General features: G+C 33.4%; 2 protein-coding genes and 1 non-coding gene across 7 annotated transcripts; 2 read left to right on the top strand and 1 right to left on the bottom strand.

The window, feature by feature from the left end:
- The first annotated feature begins 218 nt into the window (after positions 1-218).
- Positions 219-2865, top strand: LOC114726846 (uncharacterized). 5 transcript variants are annotated; one of them, XR_003738531.1, is made up of 5 exons: positions 220-478; positions 657-1399; positions 1654-1742; positions 1816-1890; positions 2048-2865. XR_003738531.1 is itself a non-coding variant. In XM_028913562.1 (2 exons), exons 1-2 carry the CDS (start codon positions 328-330, stop codon positions 1163-1165), a joined length of 660 nt encoding a protein of 219 aa, XP_028769395.1. In that variant the 5' UTR covers positions 219-327; the 3' UTR covers positions 1166-1389. The 5 variants fall into 5 exon arrangements, 1 of the variants encoding a protein (XP_028769395.1); XR_003738532.1 differs by lacking the exon at positions 1816-1890; XR_003738530.1 differs by having other exon boundaries at positions 1816-2852.
- A 5031-nt stretch (positions 2866-7896) lies between these two features.
- On the top strand, positions 7897-12049 carry LOC114726860 (plant intracellular Ras-group-related LRR protein 3). Its single transcript, XM_028913583.1, has 3 exons — positions 7897-8644; positions 10296-10462; positions 11099-12049. The coding sequence occupies exons 1-3, from the start codon at positions 8036-8038 to the stop codon at positions 11748-11750; spliced, it is 1428 nt and encodes a 475-aa protein (XP_028769416.1). The 5' UTR covers positions 7897-8035; the 3' UTR covers positions 11751-12049.
- Positions 12050-13241: 1192 nt separating this feature from the next.
- Positions 13242-13313, bottom strand: TRNAG-UCC (transfer RNA glycine (anticodon UCC)). The gene has a single exon. It is a non-coding gene; the product is annotated as a tRNA-Gly (tRNA).
- Positions 13314-13767: the final 454 nt, after the last annotated feature.

Raw genomic sequence — 13767 nt, 5'->3', positions numbered from 1 at the left:
AAACTGTAGCAGAATTAATGAGAAGCAAATAGAACGGAGATATTCTGGGAAATTATTCTGAAGATGCTTCACCTTTATCACTGAGGACCTCAAAGAATTCATGCCAAACCCAAAGTTAGAAGTGTGATAAATTACTCTCTCTCTGTTTTTTTTTTTTTAATTTAAAGAATGATAATAATAAAAGGAAAGAAAAAACTCTATAAATAAGGGACAAATGTTACCGATCCTAGGCTTGAAGACGCAAGACTTAGATCTTCTTAGCCTCATCTCTTCCTCTTTCCTCATCGTCGTCGTCTTCCGCTTCCCAATCCAAACCTGGACCCCAGTATGGTTGGACCGGCCCAACCTCCTAAATCCACCCTCAAATTCCTCTGTAGCTACGGCGGCAAAATCCTTCCCCGCTATCCCGACGGCAAGCTCCGTTATATCGGTGGCCATACACGTGTCCTCTCCGTCGACCGATCTATTTCCTTTTCCGGTTAGTTTTCTTTCTATTTTGTTGCTCTTTCTTTTAGTTAACTTTTTCTTTAAAATTAGATCGAGTGCGTTTCTGAGAGAAGCGAGAGCTCCATGAGAGGGATTGATCTGTTTGGAGCGATATTGAGATTGAACTTTTAGTTTTCTTCTTGCCGTTGTTGATCCATTGTGTAATACAGAGCTGTTGGTGAAGTTGGGAGAGCTCTGTGGCTCGGAAGCTGTGACACTTCGCTGTCAATTGCCCACCGAAGATCTCGATGCTTTGGTATCTATCAGCTCTGACGAGGATCTGGCGAATCTGATCGAGGAATACGATCTGGTTGCGCTGCCGTCATCTTTAAAGATCAGAGCGTTCCTTTCGCCGCCGAAATCGTTGCAGAAAAAACATTCTATTCCGTCCTCGTCGTCTATGTCAAAATCATTATCATCTTCATCTACGTCTTCGTCCTTGTCACCTCACAATTCTACTGCTGGTAGTTGTGGATGCTCTACTTGTGGCTGCAGCCCAAGATACTCGGTGTTGGTGACGCCGGTCGTCGATCGATGTGCGCGTCAGATGTCAGCGCCGATAGCGTTTGACTTGAGAAAATCTGCTGGGAGGAATATTCTTCTTCCTCAATATGCTTACCCGACGCAGGGAAACCCGGGCAACATTTGCGTCATGCACAGCGGGAACCACTGGCCATAGAGACAGGGTGATCTGAACCATGGATATGATGGGAACTGTTTGGAAACTAAAAGAAGAGCAAAATGAACTTAAGATATTATAATTATAATTAAAACATCGTAAGAAAAAAAGTCGGGATCTATGATGTAAAAGAGACTGTAAATCGTTGGGACGTCTTGCCCTTCTAGCTTGTGATCCTTGGCCATTAAATTAATTTCAGTCCTATTACATCTTCTTGGCTGCAATTTTGCGATGGTGAGTTCGTTTCGTTCGTCCTTCGCTATTGCCTCTGGCTGTTTTTCCTTTTGAAAATTCCATATCGAAACCATTCCTTTCCTCCGACCACCCCATCAGCTTCTCGTTCCTGTTATCCTGACTCCTTCCTTTCTACTGTGTTTTCTGTTTTCTGCTATTCGTTATTCTGTAATTGTTTTGCTTTTCTTCCGTCGTCAGTGTAATTGCAATTTCTTCCGCGGTTTGATTAATTGTTTGATTATCTATGTTTGCAGGTTGAATGATCAGAATGAGGCGGCTCAATCAGGAAGCTACAGCAAGTAATCCTAGTCATACGAGATTGCATTTGACAAGATGTGCGACTGTAAGTGCCGACAGACTAAAATTTTGTTGGCATCTGTCTTCCTTATCGATTAATCTTTGTTATAGTGTTGCAGAGACTGGCTGCATCATGTGCTCTGATCCATTCTATTTTACCTTCCATTTATTGAAGAAATTGAAGACAATAGTTGGTAATATATAAGAAGTAACTATTGTCTGTTACTCTTCAGAATACCGGCAGGCATTCTCTAGGGATTAGAAAGTATCTGCATTGTTATAACCAAGCTATTTGTTTTGTTCTTCTATTCGGTGAACTTATACAGCCAAGTTATTGTGGTTTGAGTTCAGGTTTGGTGTCGGAAGCAGATTCTATTAGGCTGCTACGTCAAATGGACATGCTGTTTCGAATCTCATGGAATTGGGGACCATACACTTGAAGCTTCCTTCTAATGGAATGATGTAGAGCTTGCAAACGCGAAGGGTGTGAACTGATCCTAATAAACTATCTCAGCACAGCTGGCACATGGAAGTTTGCCACAATAACTTGAACAAATACAGATACCAAGACAAAAAGAAAAAGTTAAAAAAAAGAGGAAGAAGATCGAAAACTTGAATATAAAACTTTGAAGATATGGTTGTGGCGTCTCCAAATGGAGAGGGACAGTATGACTTGGGTGGGAAGCAAAAGGACCCCTCCTCCCTTGATGTTGAAGGGAAAGATTCCCTTAGCTGTCCAGTTTTGGAAAGATATGAGATGTTCACACACCCGAATAACCGGACCTAATTCCAATTTTAAAAGACTATTGTGAAGGCCTAAACAAAAATCTGGGAGTCAATTAATGTTTTATTACACATCAGGAGAGTTTAAGGTTATTCTTCCTGCCCCCAGCATATGTGATCTTTTATAGTGGGTATTCCTCCATGTTTGGTCATGTCTATTCGCAGCATTGGATCGGCTGGGGTTTCAGTATGGATATCCATAAAGTATTGAGATGTAAGGTCTTTTCTCAATGACGCCAAACATTGAATGGAATATGTTTAATTCTTTCAATGATGTGGAATGAATGGGTGGAGTCCTTACATAGAGATGACACGAAAAGTGCCAATCACCTTGTAGTCTATTGGTATAAAAATTCTCTCATAAGGGAGGTCGCGGATCCTGCTTGTAAGCTTCTAGTCCTTCTATATTTTTTTTCAAACGAAAGAGATGACATGGGAAGTGAGAGAGAGAGAGAGAGAGAGAAGGGGCGTTGGAGATCAGGATTGAACTCGGGCTACTGCCTTAGAACCCAAAAAAATAAAAAAAATAAAAAGCCCAAGGTTTTACATTTAGCTTGATGATGAACGAAGCTAGTTGCGGTCTAGTAGCTCTGGTCTCAACTTGGTCATTAATGATAATCTTGAGATGTGAAGGTGTCTTGAAGTTTGATGGATCAATCCATCAATTTCTTTTATTTATTAGCTTAGAGATAAGGTTGAATAGACCTTGGACGGTGGCCGGGATGGAAGATGATTGGGATGTCCAAAATGCCCTTTTATGCCGCATAGAGACGGAAAACACATGGTTGCAAAATGAAGATAACACAACACAAAATATTGCAGGATAAAAAGTGCAGCACGAAACATTATAATATGGGAAAATATAATCAAAATGGAGAAAAAAGTTTCATATTGAATTATTTTATGCTTTATTATGAAGTTTTTAATCAAAATATAAGAAATATATGAGATTTTTATGATAATATGATATTATATTTTTTTTGCACATAAGTGATTCACTTTTAAATATATTATATATTTTTGTATTTTAATTAAAAATACACATTTATTATACTTTAATTACAGAACTTGATATAAAAAATACGAAGAAGTTTCAAGTCTGAAAAAAAATATATGGACCCTATAATTTCGTAAAGAAATCAATGAAAATACTTCAGCTGCAATTGATTTGAAAAAATAAAGATTAAGGAGGTATTTAGTATCATTAAAAAGTATTTTTAAAAAAATACTTTTAAGTTGAGAAAAAACTTTCTCATTTATTTATTTGGTATCTTGTAAAATTACTCTTAAAATTATTATTTGATTTCTTCACAAATACTTCCTAAATGCATTCCACCCAGTAGAGGATAAGAATAAACTGTCACGTAAAGAAGAAAGGATTAACGTTTGGGCCATTGTGTTGGCTGCAGAAAAAATGTCACTGCCTTGTAGTAATTGATTTGCCAAGCTAACTTAGAACTCAGAGAGTGTTTGGATGAAACCAAACTATGATTTAAAAAATAATTTCTGGAGAATAGATTTTTAGAAAAATAGATTTTGTGGAAAAATGATTCTGATAAAAGTAAAAGTGTTTGGATAGTTGTTATCAGAAACACTTTTTGTATATATAAATTACTAAAAAAGGTATAAGTTAATATAATAATTACATAAAACATAGATTTTATAATATATTTTAATTTGAAGAAATAAAATTGTTAATAATATATTTTTACGAACATAATTAATAATACATAAGATAATGTAATTAATAAATAATTAATATGTGTATATATATTTATAAGATATAAGATTAAATATGTTTATAAAAAATAATTGAGGGATGTTAAAGTCATATTATTGTTAAGATCTACTCTAACAGGCACAATTATACTCTCTAATTTGAGCCAAAAGCAGAATAGATTCATTTTTCTTGAAACCATGGTTTTAGCCCAAACCATGGTTTCAGATTATTTCTCCCTACTTGACTCACTCTTTCCCCAAACCATGGTTTGGGATGATACCCAAACACCCCCTTAGAAGATTCCGATAAATTTTTATTTGAATCATTTGCTGTTTATTTTAATTATTTTAAGTGTACAATTTATGGCATTGCTGAAGTCAGGGCAAGTGTTAGTAGCGTATTCTGCAATCTTATATCACCTCTCGTTCTTTATAACTAATTTATAAATAAAAAAATTGGTTAAATTAATTATTTATAATAAATAGCCATTATCTTTTTTAAAATATCTTTATTAATTATATGCAATTATCATAAGAATTATTTGAGGTCAAAATAAATAAATATTGGAGTCAAAATGGATTAGGATTTTATATTTAAAACCAAATTGAATATTTAGTAGTCTAGCCAACTCTTATATTAAAGACAGGAGGTAATATATTTTAGTCCACAAACAAACGATGAATTAAACAATAATGGAACTTCTTTGATTAAAAAAAAAAAAGAATAATAGAACTTCTTAATTCTTAATGATACAGTCTTGAAATGCCATCATGTGTGGGCCATGTTGATCCTGAAGCAAGCGGCATGCCAAGATTGTCCTACGCAAAACCGTGAAAAAGCCAAAGAAAATTTAAAAAAAAAAAAAAGAAAAAAAGAAGAAGAAGAATCTAGAGGGTAAACCATGTACGATGGACCATTTTTCTTGGGTGGGCTTTAATGGATTTGTCAAGCCAAACAAGCAGATACGGACTTTGTCAATGTAAAGTGGGGCTTTCCTAGTTTTCAACCGGACCAATCTTTCAATGGCCGATGTAGGTTGCTGGAGGTAGATTTTAATTTCTCTTTTAGTGAAAAATAAAAAAGTTGTTTCAGGGAAAATTTTCAGTTATGAATTTTGCTTTAAATAAGTTATTTTTAAATAGGATTTAATTATGAACCTAAAAATTCCATTTTGGAGCTTAAAAAAAAATTTAATTGTAAGAATATTTCTTGTCAGATTCTCTGTTTTTTTTTTCTCCCCCCAAAAAAGCCAATTCTTACCAGTTTCTCAAAGCTATGGTTTTAACATGAGAATTTCCATATATATTTTTCATAAATTTCTATCCATTTCAGGAAAAATAAAAATTAAACGCAAAATATAAATTTTTGTAGGTGTTTTTGCTTTTTAAAACAAAACACAAAATAATTAGGAAAAAAAAAAAGGTCGTGAACAGTATTATTGTGATTCAGGGTTTAAATTAGGTTTTGAAAACAAATTATTCAAACATTTTAGTTTTTTTCATTGTCTCTTATTTTAGTATAGGAAAAAAAACTAATCTCAAAATATAAAGAGAAAACCAGTCCGGCAATAAGTTATTTTGGTAGAATATTTCTCCATCGAGCTCATGTTTTCATTTGTGCTGAAAAGAACAAATCAAAGGATATGCTGTTGCCCGCCGTGTCCTTCGAATTTTCTTGAGAACAAAGGAACAAGAAGACATTTCTCATGGAGATGAGGAAATTTCTGGAAAATGAACTTATTTGGAAAGATTGAGTTGACTATACACTATCTCTTGTTAATATAAGATATCGTTTAATTTTTATTTTGGTTTTAAATATAAGATCTCAATCCACTTTGTCTCTCATATTTATTTATTTATTTTCAAGGTAATCCTTCTAATAACAGTAGCTCTAGTCAATACATTTTATTAGTAAGAATATTTTAGAAAATATAACACTTATTTATAACAAATAACTAATTTAACTTATTTTCTTAATCTATTCAAATTAGTTAACTAGCTCTTATATTTAGGATCGGAAGTACTACTATCATATGGATAAACATAATACCACATTCGGTCCTAATTATAACATCTCGTTTGTATATAAATGAGATCTTATATTTAGAATCAGTGGTAAAATAAAACTATGTCATTGGATGATTACTTGATTATCGTAAAATTAATAATAAACTAGAGTAAATAGCACTCCCGGCCAAACTGGTCAATCCCCACAGCTATCTTCATCAAGCTAACGTGTTAAAAGGGGTGGCGGGATGAGATTCAGCTTCTTCTTTGGAAAATCAACACTAATTATAACAACTTTATGAACATTTACAAACTATTGCTACCTTCCATCTTAAAATATAAGATCTATAATTGCATTGCAAAATAAATTTTATATTTAGAATAGGAGGTAATATAAAAAAATTAATTTTTTTTAAATATACGGAGATAGACACTAACAATTTGAAATTGTAAGCAGTATCAAACTTAAAAATTTAAAAGGAACTTATATGTCACCAAGGCACAAGATTATTAATTTTGAATGAAGAGTCTAGTTTATGAGAGAACAAGACTATCTCACAAGCGAGAGGGAACACATGAACTATTGCCGAAGAAAGATAGAGAAGAGAGGAGAATGAAACATGCTTGCTAACCCAACCAAAATATCCTACATCCAATGCTTAATATAAAAGTTGGTTTAATTTTTATTTTGTTTCTAAATATAAGATCCCTGTTCATTTTGTCTCTGATATTTATCTATTTTTTCTCATAGTAATCCTTATAATAATAATAGTTCGAGCTAATACTCTTGATTAGTAAAGATATTTTAGTAACGACAATATATATTTATTATAAATAATTAACTTAACTAATTTTCTTAATCTACTCAAATTAATTAACTAGCTCTTATATTAAGAATTGGAGTTAGTAGTTTAACCTATTATAATAAACAGCATGTTAATATATTAATAAGTTATTTATAATAACGACCCTTGTTCTATTAGATAACACGATATAAGTGACGAACCCTTTTTTTATCTTATTTCATAAAATTTTATATAATTCATGTAGAATGAGGATTCTTTTGGCATAAGAAAATGGGTCTAATCTTGAAAAAGACTATAATTATTAAGAAGAATTAATTGACTTTGATTGTAAACATATTAAGTACTATCTCTTGTTCTTAATATAAGAATTTGTTTGATTATTAATTCAGTTATAAATATAATATTTTAATTCATTTTATCTTTTTTTGTCTAAAAAAATCCATTTTGCCATTCATTTATTCATTTTTTTAGGTTAATACTTGTAGTAATAATAGTTCTAGCTAATATATTTGATTAGCAAAGATATTTTAGAAAAGACAACACCAATTTATTATAAATAATTAATTTAACTAATTTTTTTAATCTACTCAAATTAGTTAGTTAGTTTTTATATTAAAAATAAGAAGAAGTAACATATTAGTTAGATTTTATATTTATTTAATTTAGATATAAAATATAATAACAGGACCAAAAATAAAAATAAAGTAAATTAATATTTTAAAAAAAATTTAATATCGACGGATTGGGTGCCCCGAAACTGATACCCTTGGCGTGTGAAGTTAGGCAGCAACGGGAATTCTAGTTTCGTCTGGAGGACGTTGCGGATGAAAGTATAATACGTTGGTTTTGGTTCATCCCATCAGAATCATATTTGGTTGTTTCGTGTGGAACGGTGGGTATCGCGCGCCCAGTAATTCTCCTTTCTAGCATCTTCTGTCCCTATCGCTTATCAGGTTCCCCCAACTTCTCTCTCATCCTTTACTCATTTCATCTTCTTCGGTTTTCTGGCTTTTTGTGTGCGGAAATGGATCCCAACCCCAATGATTTTCCCCTTCTCTGCTATGTCTTACACCACTTGGATCCACATACCTATTATCCTCTTCCTACGGAGCTACACCAAACTCTTCTGACTCAATTCTCCAACTTGTCCCACCCTAAAGTCTTGGCGGCATTGACTCAAGTCATCCCTGAGCTCCAAGTCACGCAGACTCTGTTTCTTCTTCGAACACTGGGTCCTCGTCCTGACCCTTCTGCGGTTGCTTTTGCGCGTCTCAAGATAGCAGAGATTCGCTCCAAGGTTGAAGAAACAGAGGAGCTGAGAGAGGCTGCTGAGAAAGAGATGCAGATTTATGAGGCGATGGTGAGGTTGGAGGACATGCACGAGGAGTATGCGAAACATTTGAGGGGTGCGGAAGAGAGGTTGATTGGGGTTTATGAGTCAGTGGTGGCAGAAGAATCGGAGAAAGAGGATGAGGAGGTGAGTGAAGAAGTTGTTGAAATTTTGATGAAAGCAGAGACAGAAGAAGAAATGGAGAGGCTTGATCTTTCTAGGCGGCAGCTAAGGCTCATTCCTGAGGCGTTTGGCAAGATTCGTGGGCTGGTCGTGCTTAATTTGTCTAGCAATCAGTTCAAGGTGAGTAGATTTTGCGCCTTTCTTCTCTCACACTTGAAATCAGTTAAAGCTTATTTTCTGATTCCAGCGCTTGTTTTAAGATTGGGAAATAAAAAATATTTCTATATAGAGTCTTTCGCGTTTCTGTTAATTTTCTAGGATGAGTTTTTACAACGCGAAGTCATAAACATAAGCAATAACTAATGCATTAATAATGGAAAGGAAAGAAATCAATGATTCGCCAACAGAAATGACAGCAGCTAGGAGTGAGTAATCTGTTAGAAGGGACGTTTTCTGTGATCTAATTAAGAGTGTGCAGTAAAATGATTGAAGGCAAGCACGTTCGATCACTTCTGCGTTATCTGATCTACTTGAAGAGGGAGAAAAACTGAGAATTTAATCTCCTGAAGTTGTATATGACTCGTATATACTTAAAGAGGGAGAACCAGAGTGATGTTTTGATTGAGTGGAATGAAGAAGAAGGGATGTAGGATTTCAAATCTGAGATTTTCTTTTATTTATTACTTGGTCTAACATACATGTTTTTATTTCTTCCCTTCTCTTCCATTTTCATCTGTTCAAACTTCTTCAAAGGCGAGAGTGTTGCATTTAAGCCCTTTCCTTTCCCTCCATTTTCTTCATTTCTATTAATTTTCTAAGTTAAGTTTTTACAATATGAAGTCATAAACATAAGCAATAACTAATGAATGAATAATGGAAAGGAAAGAAATCAATGATTCGCCAACAGAAATAACATCAGCTAGGAATGAGTAATCTGTTAGAAGGGACGTTTTTGTGATCTAATTAAAAGTATGCAGTAAAATAATTGAAGGCAAGTACGTTCGATCACTTTTGCATTATCTGATCTCATGAAGTTGTCTATTAGTTGTTTATACTTAAAGCGGGAGAACCAGAGTGATTTTTTGATTGAGTGGAGCGAATGAAGGGGAAGGGAAGGGATGTAGAATTTCCAATCTGAGATTTTCTTTTATTTATTACTTAATCTAACATACATGTTTTTATTTCTTCTCTTCTCTTCCATTTTCACGTGTTCAAACCTCTTCAAAGGGGCGAGTGTTGGATTTAAGCCCTTTCGTTTCCCTTCCATTCTCTTCATTTCAAACAGACCTGTTCCAAATGCTTCTTTTCTGTACAAAGTGTCTTTTCTCCTCTGATGATTGATAGTTTCTTTACGCTAATGCAGGGGACAAATTTTATGTTGCGAGGGTTTTCTTGTTTTCGTGTACCAGTGCTTATTGATTTTTCATGCCATAGAACAATAAGGCACTATGAGTCATTGAGATGCAGAAGGTTTCGATGTTAAATGTTATAGTAGTTGGGATTTACTGCGCTAGTTGGAAGTCATAGATTGGTGATCATATACTGATGTTTCAGTTAATCCAATTCAGTTTTTCCTGTTTAGGACATGGTACATTAAAATTGAATCTGTCAATATGGTATTCGTGTTTGTAATATAATCTACTTATGTTAGGTGAAAGCCATTTGCTCTCAGTAGTACAGATCTCTTGGCTTTCTTGGTTAAAGGAATGGGAAAGGGGGTGGGGAGCAAAGTGTGCTTGTTAATTGTTAGAACTGGTTCACACTTCAGTGTACCTGTTTGGTGATTTTGACTTTTTATTTTTTGTTTTCTTTTTCCATATCTCAAAAACAGATGATCCCTGACTCATTGGCGGGTTTACAAAAACTTGAAGAGCTTGATATTTCATCGAATCTTCTAGAATCACTGCCTGATTCAATTGGGTTGCTGCTCAATCTTAGGGTCCTCAACGTGTCCAGTAACAAGCTAAATGCACTTCCTGAATCTATTGCACATTGCAGGTATGTTTGCATCTGCTAACTTTCATTCTAACTAGTATTGGCTGCATAGTTATAAAAAATTGTACGTTCAAACTTCATAACGAGTTAAAACTAATATGTATCGTTGGGACATTGACTGAATCATGAGCAATCTTGAATTGGTCATGAACCATGCCATTTGGTGAGGCGTGTTAAGAGTTGTCGCCTTTTGTAGAGAGAGCATATATTGAGATTATTTCAAGAATTAATTATGACGGATTTATGTTTCATGATCTTATCTTTGTCTGGTGTTTAAATTCTCTTCTTAAGTATGGGTTAGACTTAGCATCTTGAGTACTCTGAGCTTATAACTTTCACCCCCATGTAATGCTTTATATTTCAAGTTATTTTTCATCTACTATTGATACTTACAATTCAAATAAATTTCACAATCCACAATTTAGAAATATAGTTTCTGCTTCATGATACATATCACAATTTGATAACTATGATTGGCAGTATCCCTGCTTGTGCTATTTCTGCATGAATGAAACTGGTGGGTTTTTTCCTACTTATTTACTATTAGGTCCTTGAGTGGAACATGATAACAAATACATACAAGTTTTATGTTAGACTTTTTGATTCTGCTTCTGTCAGACTTATTACATGTAAATGTAGGTCACTTGTTGAACTGGATGCTGGCTTTAACAATCTAATGTGTCTGCCAACAAACATGGGCTATGGACTTACCAATCTCAAGAAGCTTTCCATTTATCTGAACAAGATTCGACATCTTCCCTCGTCTATTGGTGAAATGAGGTCTCTTAGATACCTTGATGCTCATTTCAATGAGCTCTGTGGTCTCCCACAAGCAATTGGAAGACTGACAAATCTTGAGTACCTAAACATTAGCAGTAATTTCAATGACCTGACCGAACTTCCTGAAACCATCAGCGATCTAATTAACCTCAGGGAGCTCGACCTAAGCAATAACCAGATCTGGGCTCTTCCATACACATTTGGTAGGCTTGAAAAATTAACAAAGCTCAACCTGGACGAGAATCCAATTGTAATCCCGCCACCTGAGGTTGTAAAACAAGGGGTTGAGGCTGTGAAAGACTTCATGACTAAGAGGTGGCACGAGATCGTTGCAGAAGAAGAACAGAAAGCTCTGGCTGAAACAAAGAAACAGCAACAGCACGCACAGGGTGGGTGGATGGCTTGGGGAACCTCATTGTTGAATGTTGTTTCTGGAGCTTCTGAAAGTGTTGCAGGATATCTGGCTTCCAGAAAAGCCTCAAGAGACCCATGGTTGGATCAGCAATTGTGATATTAACATGGTTTATGTCACGGAGAGCTTGATCTTCCTGTTGCAAAATCCTAATATCCTTTTGATATTTATGGATTGAGTAGCAAGTTTTTGACTTTTGCACATATTGGCGTCATATTTTTGTGGAATGGTGTGACCCAGAGAGCTGTAGGCCTCTGAAAGTAATATAATCTCAAGTACTGGCACATGTTATAATACCTTGTGAATATGATATGAATCAACAGAGTGCGCCTTCTTTCTCAGTGATCTGTATTAGGTGATAGTCTGTTCTCAATAAAATACCATGTTTAAAATGTCAATAGCTTGAATTATTTTTAAATTTCATATAATTCAAATGGTTCATATGCTGTTGTAGTAAATGATAGATGATAACTAAAAAGGGGGACTGAATTTTTTGGCAACGTGACTGAACCAATGAAATGATAAGCATGCAATTTTGATGAGTAATTTTGTAATTATTTAACTGCTTATATGTTTTATATTTGGTTAAATATATATTTGGTACTTCAAGTTTATATAAGGTTTCAATTAGGTTCTTTAACTTAAAAATGTATATATTTGGTCTTTTAATTTTGAAATTGTTAGGCTTAAATGATGATTTTTTTGTAACAATTATGGTTTTTTTTGTTAAAAAAATTGAACTTAATATATTAACATTTGAGAATATTTTATCAACATGTAAGACTTTAATGTCATTTTTTTTGTTAATAATTTTAGAGTTAAATGATTAAAAGTATATTTTTAAACTTAAAGGACTAAATTGAAATTAACTAAATGTATGTTTTTGCTATGATCGAAACTTACCCATTGATAACGTTTTGATCAGAAATTAAATAATTTAAATTTAAATTTCTTAAAAGATAACCAAAGAGAACAAAAGAAGTGTTGTAGAAGTATAAACAAAAGCCACGTTTTCCCCTTCTATGATTATTAACTAATGAGCTAATAAAAATGATTCATAATTAAATGTTGAATACTACTCCTATGATTTTTAATATAAGATATATTTAACTAATTTAATTACATTAAGAAAGTTAGATAAGTTAGTTAATTATAAAAAATATGACATGTTTTTTTTAAAACACCATAATTATCTTTCTTAATATCCTTCTTCCCTCTCCTACTTGATTATGGTTGAGGAAGCATCCATGAGAATAATTTAAGAAAAATTAATAAATATGAGAAATAGATCTTATATTTTTATATTGAATAATAGATTTTATATTTAAAACCAAAATCAACTCAACAATTAAGCCATATATTAAGAATCGGAATAGTAGTGTACTACTTCTCATCTTTAACAAATATTAAGGACCTTAAATTTTGTAAATTAAAAAAAAGCAATAGAAAAAACTTGTACAAATACAGAAAATCACAAAAAGTTATAGCCAACAGCAAGCTCTTGATTAGTTTTTAAGCCAAGAGGAATAAAATTGACGATGAACTCCTGAAACGTTGCAGCAAGTAAAATTAAAAAGGACAACGAAAAACTGCGTTTGCCGGGAGTCGAACCCGGGTCTATTGCTTGGAAGGCAATTATCCTAACCGTTGGACTACAAACGCTTGATTGTTGTTGTTTAATTAATTGCATAAAGTTCATTTTCTAGGCATCTCCCGCACCCACCGCCGAAAAAATATATAATATATATATGCTTTATATAATGGCAGGATGCATTGAACAGTCTGTGCTACTCCTGTGAGAGAAACTTTTTTTGGGACAAAACTGTGGAAGACATTTTAAGTTTGAATGTTTGATACATATATAACATTTTGATATCAAACATTCAAAGTTTGTGTCTAAATTTATTGTTATTTGATACTACCTTTAGCCTTTAATAAAAAGACCAGTTAACTAATTTGAGTAAATTAAGAAAATTAGTTAAGTTAGTTATTTATAGTAAATAAGTATTGTCTTTCTTAAAATATCTTTACTAATCAAATGTATTGGTTATAACTACTATTATTACAAGGACTACCTTAGGAAAAAAATGCATAAATATAAAAGACAAAGTGAATT

Source organism: Neltuma alba, unplaced genomic scaffold, assembly GCF_004799145.2.
Source record: "Neltuma alba isolate B1F8T4 unplaced genomic scaffold, ASM479914v2 tig00012407_pilon, whole genome shotgun sequence".
NCBI lineage: Eukaryota > Viridiplantae > Streptophyta > Magnoliopsida > Fabales > Fabaceae > Neltuma > Neltuma alba.
The sequence above is the reverse complement of the archived record's forward strand: the minus strand, read 5'-3'. Positions and strand labels throughout refer to the sequence as shown.